This window comes from Podarcis pityusensis, assembly GCF_964106645.2.
Source record: "Podarcis pityusensis genome assembly, chromosome: 4".
NCBI lineage: Eukaryota > Metazoa > Chordata > Lepidosauria > Squamata > Lacertidae > Podarcis > Podarcis pityusensis.
Window position 1 is genome coordinate 5,828,391 of NC_138027.1, and position 19,571 is coordinate 5,847,961.

General features: G+C 42.6%; 1 protein-coding gene across 4 annotated transcripts in view; it reads left to right on the forward strand.

Moving 5' to 3' along the window:
• Positions 1–19,571, forward strand: part of SLCO2B1 (solute carrier organic anion transporter family member 2B1) — a 71,563-nt gene that overhangs the window by 15,193 nt on the left and 36,799 nt on the right. For 3 of the 4 annotated variants that reach the window (XM_081002115.1, XM_081002114.1, XM_081002116.1), the window contains 2 exons: positions 16,684–16,753; positions 17,460–17,552. In XM_081002115.1, the coding sequence (XP_080858241.1) occupies positions 17,484–17,552 (69 nt within the window). In that variant the 5' untranslated portion in view covers positions 16,684–16,753; positions 17,460–17,483. The remainder of the gene's footprint in view (positions 1–16,683; positions 16,754–17,459; positions 17,553–19,571) is intronic. The other variant, XM_081002117.1, reaches the window with a different exon arrangement.

The following is a 19,571-nucleotide window of genomic DNA, read 5'->3' on the forward strand; positions in this document are numbered from 1 at the left end:
CATTTTAGGCAAAATTGTCTGCTTTCAGATGTAGCTGTGTGAGGCTTTTTGTCTGATAAATAAAGCTCCCAGATGCAGGTAATGTTTAGAAAGGTCTTATATTCAGAATAAGATCCAAATTATTCAACTCTCCAAAGTTTAGGAACAAACTCCAGTTCCTGTTAGGATATAAAAAGCTGCTGCTGTTGCTTTTTTACTCGTTTGCTATTTCTCCCCTGATTAGGCACTTCTAATCTTGGGAAGCTCAGAAAGCCTCCTCCAGAGGCTGTGAATGAAGAGCAGAACGGCGTGTTCCAGCAGAAAGCAACAGGGCAGCCATCCACTCCTCTACCCTGCAGACTCCTTAAGAAGGGAAGGGGAAGAATCTACTGCTTGTAGGTGTGTTAATGCTCAGAAACAAGAAGCTAGGGAGTCAGCAGGAGTCTAGTGAAGCGCTGCTAAGGAAGAAGAATCGAAAGTGTCTTGAGTGCTTTTGACCTGAAAAAGGAAGGCGAGGCGATGAGCTTGACTTTTGCAGGAACCAAACTGTGGCTTGTTTAGATCCACTTCGTTGAACCTCGGAGTTGTGCAATTCAAGACTGCCATTTTGTCTCTTTTCCAGAATCTAACCTAAGGCTTCCAGTCTGTTGATCTCATAATAACCATGGCTGTGGAGGCTAAAATCCTTGCAGGATCTCTCAGGGTAAACAGGTGCTAACAGCTGAGAATCCTCGAGTGGAGGAAGGAGGGATTTGGATTCAGGGCCAAAGCTAGGCCAAGACTAGGGATGGAAAGATCTGTCAATTTTGGTTCTCTCTCTCATTTTTCCAAGTTTTCAATCTTAAATTCGGTTCTCCATATTTATATAGGTGACATATGCATGCAGTTGTAAACGGCACTTTTGTATAATGGCAAAAGTGGCTGGTTGCTATTAAAGGTTCATTGACCAGTCCACATTCATGACAGCTAATCAAGTCATGCCCTTCCTTTAAAAGGGCCTTAACTGAAAGTAAGCCTTTGCTAGCATCACCACCGCCTCCAAAGCCCTCCTTTTAAGCTGTGAGTCCCTGCTGCTGTGTGTCACCTTGGTGCCTGTCCTATCCCTCACTCTCTATCTTGTGCCATGGTTAGTTGGCATCTATCTTTTTCCACTGCTGTTTCTCTTTTAAGATGCTATCCCAATCTATGTTGGATGCTCCCAGCTCTGGTCTTGACTAGGGATGGGAGCAGGGCTTGTCACATCTATCAAATACTGTATGCACTTTCAGGAACAATATGAGAACTGAAATACAGCTATCCCGCAATATTTGCATATATCTGAATTTTGCAATGCAGTTCTCCAACCAAACACGGTGTATGAAACCATATATATTAGGGGACAGTGTGTATAAAATGGAGATACTGAAAATAACACAGAATGCATTGTATTACTGTAGGAGAAATTGCTGTTAAAAAAATTGTAAATAAGTCAAAACGGCAAACAAAAATATATTTATTAGGAGACTTTCGCAATACAATGCTGGAAATTTCTTATGGACTTTTTATGTGTGAGAGAAAATTAACTTGTAATATCTGGATTTAAAGATTGAAAAAATACTGGTTTACAGAAGATAGAATGGCTGGATCTTAATTAGTTAGCTGCAGGACAGAGACCCAGAAGTCCTTTTATCTTCCCTTTATCTTTCCTCTCTCTTTCTCTTCTTTTGCTTTCTCTCTCTTTAGGTCTGTCTTTTCCCTTTTTTTGAATTCTTTCTGCCCTTGTTCTTTTTAAGATTAAGTAGCTGTTTTATTTCAGCATATTATAAAAAGATACTTTGTAATAGGTTTGTATTTCTGTATATCTTTGAGTAAACACACACACACGAGACATCAGCATATTGTAAGTTCAAACCCAACATTGCTAGCTGTGGAAGCTGCTGTCAAAATTTAGAGCCATAAAATGAGCTGTGGGAGTGAATTATGGGATGGAGTCACAAGCAAACCAATATAGTTTATTCGTTTCTTCCTCCTGGAGTGACTAACTGCAAAGATCAGCTCCTGCTTCTTTTGCAAGATTGCCGAGTGATGGTGGGTGGATGGAGGAGCTACTGGCTGTGACAGTGGAGGCGCTGGTTCGATCTGAGCTTTGCAGTGAAGCTTGCCAGGTGACCTTGGGCATGCTGTTTCGACTTGTCCTAATTTGCTTCACACGTTCATGGTGTGAAAAATAAAGGGGACCAAGGTCTGTCTTGAGCCCTTGCGACAGAGTGACAAGACAAGAAAAGCCTTTAAACATAAAGGCTGTGAGGGGAATGAGGAGTCCTTGAGTGTGGGCACAGATCCAAAACTGAGCAGGAAAGCCTGCCTTGCCTGCTCTCTTGCCTTTAACAGCTTCTTGATGTGCAGAAATCAGCCACTGAAGCTAATTTCTCAGCATAGAGATCAATAGCATCACCTGCTAATGTCTTCTCACTGTACTTAGGGATACCCATGTATCCATTTGCCAAATTTCCAGGGACCAAGTGCCCTTGTTGCCCGCTCAGTGCAATGAGGGGATCCTTTCCCCTCCCCGGGCTCTGGAGGGGGCCCTCTCAAATTGTGCCAGGCCTTGGAGCAGGCAGAAGATTCTTACACTGAGACTTGGGCTGCTTCCACCTGTTTCAAAGCTCAGTGTGATATGCAGGATGCTTCTTCCCCTCTGCCAAATTGTCCAGCAAACCAGAGGACTTGTGAGGTAGGGTGCGGGGAAGGAGACAGTGGTGACCACAAATTATGGCTGGCACATAAGTCTGAATTTGAGGAGCGCTTTCTTCTCACCAAGCTGCTGCTAAAGGACAGCCCTACAGAGTTCACAGTGGTTGCTTCAGTGCTGTGGTTTACAACCAAATAAACTAGTATAGCCTACTAACTCCACCTCTCTGAGTTCGGTTCCAAAATGTTGCTGGTAAATGGGAGGGAACTGGCTCTGCGTACTTTTAAGGGGAAGAAAGGCAGTGCGGAGATCCTGTTCTAACTGGGGCTAAAGTGAACATCCAGCCATAAACTGCTGGCTGAGGCAGCTGTAAGACGGTGAAAAGCAATTGTAAGTATCAGACAGAATGCTATTCAATTTCCTGGTTCTTAACTGAAGAGCCCCACTTCCCAAGCTGAAAACAAGTCCTTCTTTGGAGGTCTTTCTAGGTCTCTAATCTGCCTTAACTGGCTTTTCTTTATTATTATTTTTAATTAATTTTATTGAGAGTTTTCAACATAAGATACAATGAAAACTAAACCAAAGTAAACTAACTGGTAAAACTGGTAAATCTAACTGGCTTTTCTTTATAGCGCCTTTTAAAGCTGTTTGTGGCTTGGGTTTCTTTGCTGTCCATATGCAAGAGAGCAAGCATATCTTTTCAGTCTGTGTAGACTTTCAGGGAATGTTTCTTCAACTGCTCTGTCCTATCTAGTCTGACACCCCCAAAACATTAATAGATCTGTTTTTAACATTCCCGTTTGTTCTACCTTACAGAACTCACCTGGAGTGAAAAGCATATAGTGAAATAGGATAGAACCCCCCCCCCCTTCATTCGGTAACTATTGGACTAAAATCTACATATGAAGGAACATAGGAAGGTGCCTTATACTAAGTCAGACCATTGGTCCATCTAGTTCAGTATTGTCTACACTGACTGGCAGAGGCTCTCCAGGTTTTCAGCAAGGAGTCTTTCCCAGTCCTACCTTGGGGTACTGAACCTGGGACTTTCTGCCTGCGAAGGAGATGCTCTGCCACTGCATTATATGGCCCTTCCCTTCTCTAATCTTTGCTTTCAGAAGTTCCACCAAGTTTCCAAAAGGCATAACCAAAAGGGACCTTCTACGGAATCTACCTTCCACTGAGTTGGGTTATTGATTCACCTTGCCTCTATTATTGGAAACTTTGTAAGGATTGTTATGGCTGATATCCATTCCATAACTTTTATTAATCTTTATTAAGATCTTTATTGATCTTTATTAAAAAGCACATGTGTTCTTACCTGCTTTGCCTGGAAATGCATTTAGAACGAGGCATGACAGCTGCTGTGCCAACACAGTCTTCAGCCCAGACTCAGCAGGGGTCAGCAGACTTTTTCAGCAGGGGGCTGGTCCACTGTCCCTCAGACCTTGTGGGGGGCTGGACTATATTTTGGAAAAAAATATGAATGAATTCCTATGCCCCACAAATAACCCAGAGATGCATTTTAAATAAAAGGACACATTCTACTCATGTAAAAACACACTGATTCCGGGACAGTCTGTGGGCCGGATTTAGAAAGCGATTGGGCCGGATCTGGCCCCCAGGCCTTAGTTTGCCTACCCATGGGCTAGATGATAGGTCTGGCAAATGACAGAGACACCAATGTACTCAAGAGCTGGTGGGGTTTTGGGAATTTAAAGGTGAGCCTACCTAATTTTCACTTTTCAGAACAATATGTGAATGGCACAACCATTCTTCTAAATCCACAATTATTCTGAATTTTGCAGTCCTGTTCTCCAGCTGAATAATGTATACAGAAATGCATATACCCAAGTAAAGTGTGCATAGAAATGCATATATTAGTGAACATAACATACCAAAATCATTTTACTGAAGTTGCTTTGCAAATATGTTTTTTTTTAATTAGGTAAAATTTCATGCAAAAATGTGTATAAATTATATTATTATATTAGAAATTAGCATCAAAATGCTGATTAATTTTCATGAGGACTTTTACAAATATGTATTCACATACTGTTATGGAGAACTAAACCTAAGGTTGGAAATCTTAGAAACTAAGAGAAACCAAAATTGACAGGTTGACCTATCCCTACTCTGAATACCAGATGCTGGGAACCACATGGGAGCAGAGCACTGCTGTGGCACTCATGTCCAACCCAAATGTTGTTTTCCACTCTGGCGCTGCTCAGGCTGCTGCTCTGTGTGCACCCTTACCTTTCTCCAAATAACTTCTCAAGCCACATAAGGTAAACAGGAGAAAAGGGGACTTTCAAGGGAAATGCAAAGGGCTTTGGGTAGAGCTGAGAATAGCAGATATTTATGTAATTCTGTGCCCTCAAACATTTGTACAATGGCCTCAGCAAAATGACCACCAGCCCCCAGAGGAGGGCAAAGTGATTACATGTCAGAGAAAGCACAAATTAGCAAATACAGCAAAACCTCCAGCACTGATTTTGCTAAACTCAGGCTGTGGTGATAACAACAGCTGTGTCAGCAGTTAGAGGGCAGCTGTCTATACAGTTTCCTCTACTTTTAGAAAACGACAACACTATACTGTAGACATTTTCTTCCGTTTCAGTGTTCCTATGAAGGTAGCCCTGGTTTGTAGCCAATTATCCCAGGAGCTTGTGAAATTGATGATTATTCTGTTCCTGAATGTTCCTGAAAATGCTTCCTTTTGTAACAAGAACTCCAGTTTGTATTAGGGAAGCTTTCTGTTCTGTTAAGAAAATGAATGCTTCCTTCAGTGCTGGAGGAAGTATGGCCCTGAAGAGCAGTTGCTGTTACACTTAGTTCCTGCTTTCAGATTTATTTTGGGGGCACCTGGTTGGCTACTGAGAGAACAGGATGCTAGACTAGACAGACAAGCTACTTCTTTTTTTATTTTTCCTTGCTGCACATGCCTAATTATAATTGATTTGATATTCCATATATAATGCAAAATTTTCTTCTTTTATTATTTATGTTTCCTATTTCTGGTCGTCGGTATCACTCACTGCTAATCTATATTGGATGTTAACCTAGACGCATATTCGTAAAGGCTGCTTGCTGTTTTGCCAGAAGATTCAGTAATGTTCTTTGCAATATCTGAATGGCAAAAATCTGTTTTTAGCACTTTTGATTACAAAGATACATATACAGTGGTACCTCGGGTTAAGAACTTAATTCGTTCTGGAGGTCCATTCTTAACCTGAAACTGTTCTTAACCTGAGGTACCTCTTTAGCTAATGGGGCCTCCCGCTGTTGCAGCGCCGCCGCCACACAATTTCTGTTCTCATCCTGAAGCAAAGTTCTTAACCCGAGGTACTATTTCTGGGTTAGCAGAGTCTGTAACCTGAAGCGTCTGTAACCCGAGGTACCACTGTAGTTTGTTTTTATGTAATGGGCAATGAGCCCTTGGAGTTTGTGGGAAATCATTCTTCCTGGTTCTCAGTTACCTTTCATCCAATATTCCAGAAACTGTCAACTAGTAAAGTAAATTATTGTCCTCATAAGGAGAGATGATGATTTAAGGACTAGGGAGATAATGGTGGTCTGTGGAGCAGGGAGCACAACCGTAGTCAATTTTGCAAAACTAGGAATGTTCCTCATTAGAGACATACAGCAACTAGGATTGTGGTTTAATCAAATTCTGGTTACCAAGAGCTCTTCAATTGAGAAGATCACTAATGGCAGACAAGCTTCCCTGAAAGGCAGCCTGTCCACCACCATCAGTATCATCTTCAATTATTTTGAAATTTTCACAAATGTCAAATTTGCTCTGTAGGTCTCCCTGGAGCATGAAATATTTTGGCTGATGATAGTTCACAACATTACAAAAGCATACAAAGTGCCAGATAACACAATTCAAATGAAAAATGATTATTATTTTATTTGGCTACAGTCTTATGTTTGGCTGCCACTCTGCTGTCTCTCATTGCCAAGGACAGCCCTTGTTTTCTGTTACCCAACTCCGGTAAATCACAATCACTGCTCCTATTTCTGTCTCCAAGGAAAGGCCATGTTGAAATTCAACTAGCAGTAATTTGCTAACATTGTCATTCTTCAGGGTTTAGTATCCCTGCCAGAGTCTCTAGAAGTTAATTCTCTGCATGGGGGATGGATGCATCTATAGTGGATCTGTTTTAAAGCTTCTTTTTGATGCTATTTTTAATGACTATTTTATACCATTTTATATAAACTCCTTAGAGGGTTTTTAAAAAAGTGATATACAAATCTTGTTAAATAAAATTTATTTTTTAAAAAAATGTGCATGAACCCTAATGCTGTAATCCTAGACATGCTTACCTGAGAGTAAGTCCAACTGAATTTTAATCTGAATACTGTATAGGGCTTTGTGCGCTGGTCCTAATATCTTGAACTGGACACAGTAGCTCACTGGGAGCAAGTGTAGTGCTGTGAGTATCAGTGACACATAGTCCCATTAGACTTAGTATTCTACACTAGCTGCAGTTTCTGGACCATCTTCAAGGGCAGCCCCGCAGAGAGTGCATTGCGGTAGTCTAGACATGTATAAGATTGCACTGCAAAGTACCATGCAGGGTTTAGCAGTGGCCAGAGGATTTGAGAAGATCAGTCTACATCCCAATCCCAAAGAAGGGCAGCGCCAAAAAATGCTCCAGCTACCACACAATTGCGCTCATTTCACACACTAGCAAGGTTATGCTTAAAATTCTACAAGGCAGGCTTAAGCAGTATGTGGACCAAGAACTCCAAGAAGTGCAAGCTGGATTTCGAAGGGGCAGAGGGACCAAATTGCAAACATGTGCTGGATTATGGAGAAAGCTAGAAGCTTCCAGAAAAACACCTACTTCTGCTTCATTGACTACGCAAAAGCATTTGACTGTGTCGACCACAGCAAACTATGGCAAGTTCTTAAATAAATGGGAGTGCTTGATCACCTCATCTGTCTCCTGAGAAATCTCTATGTGGGACAAGAAGCTACAGTTAGAACTCGATATGGAACAACTGATTGAATTCTGGTGCTGGAGGAGACTCTTGAGAGTCCCATGGACTGCAAGAAGATCAAATCTCTCCATTCTGAAGGAAATCAGCCCTGAGTGCTCACTAGAAGGACAGATCCTGAAGCTGAGGCTCCAATACTTTGGCCACCTCATGAGAAGAGAAGACTCCCTGATGTTGGGAAAGATGAAGGGCACAAGGAGAAGGGCACAGCAGAGGACGAGATGGTTGGACAGTGTTCTTGAAGCTACCAACATGAGTTTGACCAAACTGTGGGAGGCAGTGGAAGACAGGAGTTCCTGGTGTGCTCTGGTCCAGGAGGTCACGAAGAGTCAGACATGACTAAACAACTAAACAACAGCAATGCAGCTTCCTATGTTCCTTTTGCGGAAAGCCCTTCTCACCTGCTGTATTTGTTTATTCTTTATTGTTGTTACGAGATATGCCTGAAAAATAGAGTTACTCTACGATATGTAATCAACAGTTCAATATATTCTGCAGCAGCTACGGTATGTGAAATGGCATCACACGGGGTCTAGCCGGCTGTTTTGCATTCTGCAGCTGCTGAGGAATATTTTGAGCGGTCGATCAAATCTGCCTTATATCGATCAAATCTTCCTTTAGCCCTCCAACCTTAGTATTACCTGCAGTAACTGGCAATGGCTCTCCAGGGTTTCATACAGGAGTTTTTCCCAATCCATAACACGAGTTGCAGGATACTGAGCCCAGTAGCTCTTCAGCATGCAAATGAAATGCTCCGGCACTCAGCAAAACCCTTCCCTAATGTGTATAATAGCATATGTGTCTTGGGCAGCAATTCATGGTATCAAAATTCAGGTCCTACACAAGCATGTCCCTAGATTCATCTGTGAATCGTAGGAGGGAGCAAATGTGCAAATAATTGAAAGTAAGCTCTTTTGAAAGCAGACCAAATATACATAGGATTGGCCAGTAAGGTCTGAGTATGCCAGCAAGCACATTCCTGGAGTCTAAAATTTTCTCAAGTAGGAGCTCTGCCCTCAAATGAAAGGGGATGGCCTAGATTTCTTCTTCTATAATATTTCTTAAAATTCCGAAACAAGTGGACTGTGATCTGTGGTTAAGATCAAAATGTGCTTATTCCATAACATGAAACATACCACAGAGCGCCTCACTCGACATTACCTGCTTTCACTGTTCATACTGAGACTAAAGTTCCACTGTCAAGAAGAGTGTGTGTGTGTGTGTGTGTGTGTGTGTGTGTAAAACAGCATCTATACATAATTAATTAGCATTTTCTGCATCCTATTAAATAATGCTGGGAGGGCACCCATTTGTGACATGAATTAATTATGGCACCAGCAGATGAACAAATTGTTTTGCAGGAGCTGCACAATATTTCTGCCACGAACAGTACAGAGTGCCTGCCCTATCATTCATCCAGATGTCGCTGAAATCACATGGCAGAGCAAATGTCGTAGATTAAGCTGGCAGCTTCTGAAAATTGCACTATAGTTTGCAGCTCCTGCAGCAGTCCGGTTAGCGGCAAATGGGTCTCCCTGTGGAGGAAGTGGCTTGAGGATCACAGTCACTGGCAATTAGTTCTTTGCAGTTCTCCAGGGCTTGTTGTGTAATATTGCGGTTTAGTGTAAAAAAAAAGTTTTGGATTGGGACCCATGGGACCAGAGTTCAGATCAGCCCACATCCAGACTCATCTCTCAGTCATGGAATAAGCACAACTACCTCCAGTTCATAAATCACCACTTCTGAGGTTGAATTGACCCAGGGGCTTATTGGACTGTGTGGTTAAAGGATCCTGGATTCAAGGTGCATTAACTGAGTTAAAACAGTTTTAAATCAATTACTTTTCTTTCCTATGCCAGTAAAAGGTTAAATGCAGAATGTACCATAACCTTTCCCCTGATTTGTAGTGTAGCTATTCACTGCTGTTGTCTGCACTGAGCCATTGTGCCATTGAGATAAATTTCTTCACAATATATTTTATCCAGAGTTCTTAAAAGGAGTGATTTCTCCTTTCCCCAGTTAATAGCAGCACCCAAGAGCAAGTTGTACTATATGTTTCACAAAAGGTGGCTTCATTAATTGATGGAGCTGTCTGGATCACAGATAATCTGTTGAACTGGCTTCCTTCCTATAGTTTAGATTGCTTGTAGAAGCTGCAGCAGCTTTTGGGCAGGTTGACCTGATCCACGTGCAATTGCAGAGTATTTCCAGTCCACCCCCAGCGTAAATTCAGAATATCTTGAAGGCAGACTGGAGGAAAATACTGCTGTTATGATTTCTTGCTTGCTTTTTGTTTGTTGGTCAGTGAAATTCTAAAATGAAAGGGTTGGGCTCTGTGCCTGTTTGGGTATGACTCTGCATGCCTCTCCAAACCTGGAATATTTTATCCCTAACCTCAGACATAAGAGACTGATTATGATTACTCTAGTGTAATATACTCTGTACAAGAGTAGAGATTATTGCTTTACATTTTTCAGGACTGAGCCACGCATTACAAATGTGTTTTGCTGTACTCTGAGGTGCCCTGACTCATATGAAACAAATTTTTTTGCCTCTTAGGTTGAATACGTCATTCTTTAATTTTAGAGAAAAGGAGGGGAAGCCCAAAGGAGAAGCATGGAGACTGGGAGAATGGATGGGTGATGGCGAATGCCCTTCCCTCCTTCAGAGGCCTTGGGCAAACTGCTGGGCTGGGCTAGAAGCAAGTCTCAAGTATCTCACAGGGACGGTGCGGGGAGTTGCATCCTAAACACTTGGCACCTAAAATTGATTTCTTCAGAGCACATCAGCACATGTCCCACAAGGCAGTGGGTGTGGATTTTTCCTTGGGGTTTACTCCCAAAGCGTTTCTCACGAGTAAGTATAACCACAAGCTAGCAAAAGTTTAGGACCAGTGCCAGATTTACGTATAAGCTAAACAAGCTATAGCTTAGGGCTCCACTCACTTGGGGGCCCCAAAAAATATTTAAAGGAAAAGAACCCCTGGGTGTACATTTCCAAAATATAAGATAAAAAACAAATAAAATAAAACCTACAGACAACAACCGTGTTTTGTGTTGTGTAGGCTCCTATGATGTAAGCAATGGGCCCCGCCTGCTAGCCTGCTCCCTAAAATATCACTGGTTTGCTCATTTCTATATATAGGGTGCCTACATTCTGCATGGACTGGTTGTATGGCAACCTGTACAAATGGCTTTAGATACCCATTAGGTCCATAAATTACCATATAGCATATATTCAACACAAGAAACAGTGAAAACTTGTTGTTGACAATGGACAGCTGGACATATAAAGGGCCCCATTACCTTCAGTAGCTTAGGGCCTCACCAAACCTCAATCCGGCCCTGTTTAGGACCAGAGTACAGTGGCACCTCGGGTTACATACGCTTCAGGTTACATACGCTTCAGGTTACAGACTCCGCTAACCCAGAAATAGTGCTTCAGGTTAAGAACTTTGCTTCAGGATGAGAACAGAAATAGTGCTCTGGAGGCGTGGCAGCAGCAGGAGGCCCCATTAGCTAAAGTGGTGCTTCAGGTTAAGAACAGTTTCAGGTTAAGTACGGACCTCCGGAACGAATTAAGTACTTAACCCGAGGTACCACTGTATTTCTTCTCCTAGATGGGCTGCCTTCCTAGGCTAACAAGCCCCATCTGCCCATCATTTTCCTCTACATTACAGCATGTGCAGAAACTGCCTTCTTGACTGTTTGACCCACTCTTGGTCTCATCCACTCAATCTGCCAGAACCTGTCTTTACATGCAGGGGAGTCCCTAACTCACCAAGGTTTTGAGAGCCATCACCTGGTTTAGCTGGCCAATGGAAGCTGCTCCTGGGGTGTGGCCCCTGTCACATGTGGACAGCTTCTAGGAGCCACAGATGAGAGCTGAGTGGGCACCAAAGGTGGACCAACTACCCCAGAAGAAGCACGATGTGCCCCTCACCAGAGGTGCTACCCCTCCCCTAACCCCCCCCCACACCCATGCACACATCCACATACCCACCCACACCTACCAGTAATGTTCAACTGTGGCAATGAAATCTATGAATGAATTATGAATGCCTTCAGGATTCTGATATGGGAAGTGCTGACAAATCCCATATAATTCACACAGGGAGTCCTTGAGGATGTTCCACACTATTTATTTGATTGTGCTGTTTTTGACAGTGTATATGCAAAATTTCTCATCTCTGCAGAGGTCGTGAATATTGGTCTAATTTACCAGGGGGGGAAACAAATTCCTGTTCCCTAGTGATAAACAAGTAGGTAATGCAGCAAGCAACTAGCTACCTTTGCTCTGGCAATAGCAAACAAGCATCCAGTGCATTTTGATATTTGCGGATGAATGAAATTTACATGCATTCTATAAAATGTACTTTTGCTATCTGAATAAATGAAATGGTGACCGAGGTGGAGTGTGAAACCCATGTCTGAAATACTGGAATTTTACATCCTTGAAACTTCATTATTTATTTGTCATTTTGACTTTGATTGTTAATTGCTGTTACACTCCGTGGCCAAACAAATAATTTAAACTGCAGATTTGTCACTGTTATGCTCCACGGCCAAACAAATAATTGAAACTCTGTAACTTTGTTAATTATGTGTTGAAGTATATGTTGCATGACTGAGATGCAAGTTCTGTTCTTCCCATAAAGAACAAACAATGGGTGCTTTGCTTATCACAGAGTCGTTGGCTTCATTGATTGCAAAGAGGAAACCACTCACTTTTGTCCTTAAACAAGGAAACCTTGTTCTATAGAACACTTCTGAGAAGTTAAATTTGATTGCCCTTTCATGTTTTTTTTTAAATGTAACTTTCTTTGCTACCGTAACCCCTATCAAAAATGTGGAAAGTCCCACTAACTTTTATGGCAGTTGAACTTTATTTCCCGGAGCTCCAGTTGACTTCAAAGCGTGTGATAAGTAAACAGTTTTCAACGTCTCTTAGAAACTTTGTCCGCTTGAAAGGTCTCTGTAATAGGGTCAATGTCTTCATTTGAAAGGAATGACCCAGCCGCTGTTGCCATTTTGATGTCTCCCACTGTGAGAGTTTCTTCCTGATTACATTTCCAAAGTGAGGCAAGGTGAGGCAAGTCCTTTTGAGCATTGCAGTATTTAGTCCTTTATCCAGGGCTATGTGAACTCTATACTACAATCAAATCAACATTTTGCTATCCAAATACCGTGGTACCTCGGCTTAAGAACTTAATTTGTTCTGGAGGTCCGTTCTTAACCTGAAACTGTTCTTAACCTGAAGCACCACTTTAGCTAATGGGGCCTCCCACTGCTGCCGCGCCGCCAGTGCGCAATTTCTGTTCTCATCCTGAAGCAAAGTTCTTAACCTGAGGTACTATTTCTGGGTTAGCGGAGTCTGTAACCTGAAGCGTCTGTAACCCAAGGTACCACTGTACTGCTCCAGTAAAAGCAATTCTACAGAAATAGGCTTCAGAAATTAACTAGTGGAGTCACAGGGTCTTTCAAGACGATCAGTTCAAGACACAGTAAGTGGGCAACACAGACAAGAGTAAAGTTTTGCATTTAAGTCAAAACCGCAAAAGTAGGTGCACAGGCATAGCAAGCAAGCAGGGTACCTGACTGGGGAGTAGCATATGTAAAAAGGTTGTTGGGGAGGTAGTCAGTTTCAACTGAACATGTGTCAGCATTGTGATGAAGAGAGAGAGAATGTGAGTTTGAGAACAGCCTTGACCAAAGGTGTCATGGGCTTTGAAGACACTCAAACTCGGGATGCAAGGGAGAAACGTGCTAAGAGTAAGGCATGCTTGGCAAATCCACACCGTGATCAACTCCTGCCCGGAAACCAATGTCCCCACTGTGGAAAGACGTGTGGGTCCAGAATTGGCCTCCACAGTCACTTACAGACTCATTGTTAAAACCGTGTCTATGGAAGACAATCTTACTCGGCTGCGAGTGATCACCAAAGAAGAAGAGGATTCGTTCACAGAACCACGGTTTTGAAGTATTGGCTCTACTATATTCCATTTTACAACGTCATCCAGAGGTTGTGTCCAGTTCTGGGTGTCACCCTAAAAGGAGTATAGAAAAGTTGGAGTGAATTCAGATGAGGGGAACTAAGATGGCAATGGATGTGGAAAGCAAGTCCAAAGAGCAGGGATAGCTCAGTCAGTAGAGCATGGGTCTCTTCGGACTCAGCAACACAGGTCAATTTGTAATGTTAAAAACATGTTCTAAAAATGTGACACCGGTTGGCGCTGTAGAGGAGAATCCAAAGTCAATGGCAGATTGCCTGGGAACATCTTTTCTTCATATAGAGTTTTTAATAGCGGTTTGTTTTTTTTAAATGTATCTGTATAGATCTAGCCTTAATCTCAGGGTCATGGATTTGAGCCCCATGTTGGGCAAAAGAATCCTGCATTGCAGATGGGTTGGGCTAGATGGCCCTCATGGTTACAGCTCTACAATTATATGATTCTTTGAGGAAAGGTTGAAAGAACTGGGTATGTTTAAGGTGGAGAAGAGAAGACTGAGAGGGCCAAAAAAGCAGGGTTGTTGCATAGAAGAGGGCAAAGACTTGTTTTCTGTTGTCCAGAGGGTGTAAGTGTAAGGATATGGGAGGAGAGATTTCAGCTGAACATTAGGAGAAAGCTCTTGATGGCAAGAGCAGTCTGACAGTGGAACCCAGTGACCTAGGGAGATGGTGGTGGGCTGTCTGTAAAACTGCAGGTGTTGAAGTAGGCTATGGAGCCATCTACTAGGGATGCTCTACAAAACAGTGAAAATCCAACAGGGAAGGGACCAAGTGACTTCCACTATCTGGGTGATATGCCTGAAAATGTCCTTTCCTGTATCCCAGGAACCTGGTCTTTGGATGGCAGTGGGATGTGGAGCAAGACCGCCAGTGAAGAATACTGTGGGATAGCAGACTTATGAAGAAGAAGGCATTATTTTGCTCCCAAATCCTTCAAAGCTTTATAGGAACAGACAGCCCACCTCCTACTTCCTCTCTGTCATTACAGCTGAGCTGTTGTCATGCAGTTGCTGCAGGAAAGGGGGAAGTGGGACGCTGCACTCAGAGCGAAGCTACGGTTCTTGCTTCTTTGAAAGGATCTGAACAATCTCTCAAGATTTATGTTCAGTTCTTGAGGAGAAGCCAGAAATTACAGGCAAGATAAATTTGCAGTGCTGTGTAGAGCATTCGCCATCTGAGCGTTGCAAAGCGATTTATGTACAAACATCTAGGTAATTAAGCTTCAATGTGAACATTCTCTCCCTTTTTAATTAGCTTCATGTGAGTAATTTGTTGATACTTGCACAGTCAATTTAATTACATTAACAAGTCGGAGTTGCTTGCTGTTTTGACACTGCAGGGCAGTCCTTGGGGAACTTTCTCCCAGTGGCAAAGTATGTATATACACGCAGACCTACTGTCAGAGAAAAGGTCTGTCATTTTTGGTAGCTCTGGTGACTGAAGGTGACAAGGCTGGTCAACATTGTGCTAGGTAGACTCAGCCTCTGTGTTGTCCATTGTGGGGTGCGGTAGCCAGAACTGCACAAAGCACTCCAAGCGAGGACATAGCATTGTGTAGCGGTTAAGGTGTTGGGCTGGAACTGGCTAGGCCCGGGTTCAAATTCCCACTCAGTCATGAAGTTCATAGGTGACTTGGGGGTAGTCTTAGACCAACCCACCTCACATGCTTGTTGTCAGGCTAAGAGAAGAACCACGTATGCTGCTTTCAGCTTTTGATAGAAAAGAGGGGATGCAAATTTAGTGAATAACACTAAAAGAAGGCTGATGGACTGACTCGGTCTAATAGGGCAGCTTCATAGGCTCATATGACTGCAGGCAGTAGTTTGTGGGGAAGTGGAGTGATTAGTTAAAGCCATTTCCATTTCAGTCCCTCTTCTGGATTTCTCCTATAATTGAATAGGTTTGAAAGAGCCACAGCTCGCTATTCAGGAGTTGATGAAAACTATTTACAAGTGTCAGCTGATGCCATACAGCGTGTGTTCTTGGATTGATGCCTTGTGCTCATTTTCTTTCTCTTAAGAGTTACAGAAGCATCATGGTTTAATCCAGCTCTGCTTGTCTTGACAAGATCAAGCCTGACAGCAGAAATGTGATCAAATTGCATTAGCTTCTCAATTTTCCTCATTCTTAGGGGGCAAAGAGAATTATAGAGAAATAATGAAGTATAATATATCAAATATTCCTCCTTCCACATTCACATTAGTGCTTCGGATGATGTCCTTATAGAAATACAACAGCATTCTTTATGGGCTTCAGAGTTCTTGCAATTGTGATTATCAACAGCATTGATTTTTCCATGGCACCTTAACCCATGTGAGTCTGTATTGGTGGATAAGGAAATTGCCACTGTCGTTCTACAACTGGGTGTGTGGGGTGTGTGGCCTGACCCACAAGTGCTGGAACAAATTCCTCTGTCCTCATTTAATTCCACACCTTCCAACATTTCTCTGATGAAAATAGAGATGTCCCTTCCAAGGAAATTGGGACATTTTGGGATCAAATCAGAAACCAGGACAACTTCTGTAAATCTGGGACTGTCCCTGGAAAATTGGGACACCTGGAGGGTCTGTAATTCATCCCTGAGGCCTGAGAGATGCAATGAGAGCCAGTTGCTCAGGGATCTGTGAGGCCTCAATGTCTCTTGGACAAGGGTAAGACTAGTCTCCACCCACTCGTAGTGTAGCTGGTCCAGGCACGTCCTTCATCGTCACAAACCAGATACCTATAGCAACTCTGCAAGCAGGGCATGACCACAACAGCACTTTCCATACTCATGGTCCCCAGCATTTGGCAGTCAGAGGCAAGGCGGTTCCGGTACTAGAAGTATTACTCAATGGTAATGGATAGAAACTATTGAGATTCGAGTACTCTGCTGCCGAAAGCTTTTATAGAAATGTGATTTGTCTCTTTCCAGGTTCTCTGTGCATGGTGGAGTTTGGTGTGCTTAGGGGCAAAGTGCATGTTACATGCTAGCATGTTTAACCAAAGCCTACTGCCATTTATTTTTTTTAACTTAGGGCTTGGCCACACTTCCGCTTGTCCCATGCACGGGTCCGAGAGGTCTTCCATTTCTCCTTTGCTTTCTAGGTACGTCTCTGAGTGGTTTTGTGTTTGTTCTGCCACTTTCCCAGGGAAAACTCACTGTATACTGCTGAATTGGAACAAGCATCAATCCACAGAAAAACTAATTCATGATTTTTTTATTTTTCCCCGATTCAGCAGTAAACAGTGAGTATTCCCAGCGGGACAAGCACCCCTTAGGTAAAGGTAAAGAGACCCCTGACCATTACGTCCAGTCGCAGACGACTCTGGGGTTGCGGCGCTCATATCACTTTATTGGCCGAGGGAGCCAGCGTACAGCTTCCGGGTAATGTGGCCAGCATGACTAAGCCGCTTCTGGCGAACCAGAGCAGCGCACGGAAATGCCATTTACCTTCCTGCTGGAGTGGTACCTATTTATCTACTTGCACTTTGATGTGCTTTTGAACTGCTAGGTTGGCAGGAGCTGGAACTGAGGAACGGGAGCTCACCCCGTCGCGGGGATTCGAACTGCCAACATTCTGATTGGCAAGCCCTAGGCTCTGTGGTTTAACCCACAGCTCCACCCACGTCCCTAAAGCACCCCATAACCCCCAGCAATTAATGGGCTCATTCTTATTGACAAATATGTTTGTTGTGATTGCCCATGAGTCCTCTTGATGCTTACAGTCTCCCTCTGAACAATGTCATGCTGTGCTAAACCAGGTGGAGAAACTTAGGTACGACTTTTAACAGCCTGATTTCTCTTTTGCAGAGACACAAAGCACACATTTAAAAAATGGCAGACGAAAGGAGCAGTCGTCTCTTCAAACGAATATCTCATGCGGGCTCATTTTTCACTATCAAAGTAAGTACCAGGAGCCAGATTAATCCCTTCTGCCCGATCAGAGCTCCAAGGAAGAAAAGTACACTGAAGTGCAGTTTCCTTTCTGCCAGTGGGTGCTTCCAAATGGCAGCTTTGAAGGGGTGTATTGTTCTAATCCTGCAAAAGTTTTTTTTTAAAAAAATGATATTTATTGAAAAAAGTGTTTTTTTAAAAAAATTACACAAAAGAAAAAACAAGACAGAAAAATAAAAAATAAAAAATAAAAAATAAAACCATCATTCTCCAATTCTCCACTTTCAATACCTTCTTTCCTTGACCTCCTCCTCCTCCCTTTTCCTGTATCCTGTTTTATAATAATCACAACAAATCCTTTCCATAATTCATAGTATTCTGTCATCACATTACCTTGATCTATTTCATCTTATCTTATAGAAAACCTTAAAGTTTAAAACTTAAATCTTAATTTTTACCAACTTCTCCTAAACCATAACATTCTTACCTAGTTCTTTAGACATTTTTATAAGAGCCAAATAGTTTCATTTCAACATTTTCCTAACATTCATCAATTTTATAAGACAGTCCTAATGATAAAAATAAAAGAAAAAAGCAATCCAGTCTTCATCCAACGTCCCTTCCTCCTGGTCCCGGGTTTTGTCAGTCCTTTTTGTCCTATTAATCTAGCACATTAACCTGGCAATCTTATATCCGAGGCCCTCAAGTCTCTTCCATGTCCCTTCCGTAACTCTTCTTTATATTTCCCTTTTATTCGTGGGAACTCCAGCTTGGTAGTGTTTTTGACCCTTTTCAGCAAGACGATCCCTTTTCCATAGTCCAGGATAGGCTCGATGTAGTATTTACAAGCATGCTCCAGATTCCCTTCAAAATTGAGAGCCCCCACAGCTCCAAACATCTGACGGCCCCTTTCCAGACTTGAAAAGTCCAAATCTCCCTGTAAAGGGGGGTCTATCCAACCCCCCATTTCCAAACCAAACCAGATTTTATCTTTCCAAGTCTGGTTTTTTCCAAGTTCATTTATCAAATCCAACAGTTTATATTCCTGCTGGGCCGCAGCTCCCTCCGTCTCTGGCGCCCAAGATTCATCAAGGTCCTCGTCTTTCAGTTGTTCTGTCATGGCACGCTCCTGTTTTGATTCCTGGGTGGGCTCCATATAGTTTCCCACTACCTGTTCAAAGGTTCTGGCCGCATTAGTCATGAAATCCGTCTTCTGACTTAACTGATCCAATAGGGCATTTATTTTACAGAAAGCACCCAACAGTGCTTCCAAATGGCAGCTTTGAAGGGGTGTATTGTTCTAATCCTGCAAAAGTTTTTAGAAAGGATAAGCTGAATAAAAAGGGATGCACAATGGAAACCAGCAAAGGGTGAAGGGAAGTCAGGGGATTCTGAGAATCCTAAATATAAAGGTGATTGATATGTTTAAATGGAAATACATCATGTAAAATTTAATTTAATTTTTTTAAAAAATAATAATAATGTGATTTTCATTAGAACCATAGCATGCCAGGGCAAGGTTAACCAATCCCCTCCTGTAGGATGCCTGCTAGTTATAGTTTTGTGTTTTCAAAACATTTTTAAACGATGCACACAATTTCAAACAGCACATTTAACTTCATGACTGGTTTGGTGATCAGTCCCCAGAATTGCAGGCTTGAAAGGATTTCAGGAGGTAGGACTGGAAAGGATTCCTGCTGGGGCCCCTGGAAAGCTGCTTTCAGTTAGAGAAAGCAATATTGAGTTCAGTCGGCCTTCCCCAAGCAGGTACCCTCCAGAGGTTTTGCACTACATCTGTCAACCCCAACCGGCACATCTGCATGGTGCTATGACTGATGAGAGCACAGCCAGGCTGGCTGGGGATGGTGGGAGTTGTAAGTACAGAACAACTGGAGGGTACCAGCTTGGGGGAAGACTAGGCAAAACATCAGTCTGGTACAGCATGAGGCAGCTTCACATGACATGTTTTAAGTTTCTTCTCAAACTTCCAGAAGAGCTCAAAATGAGAATAAGCAGCTCATGCTGTGG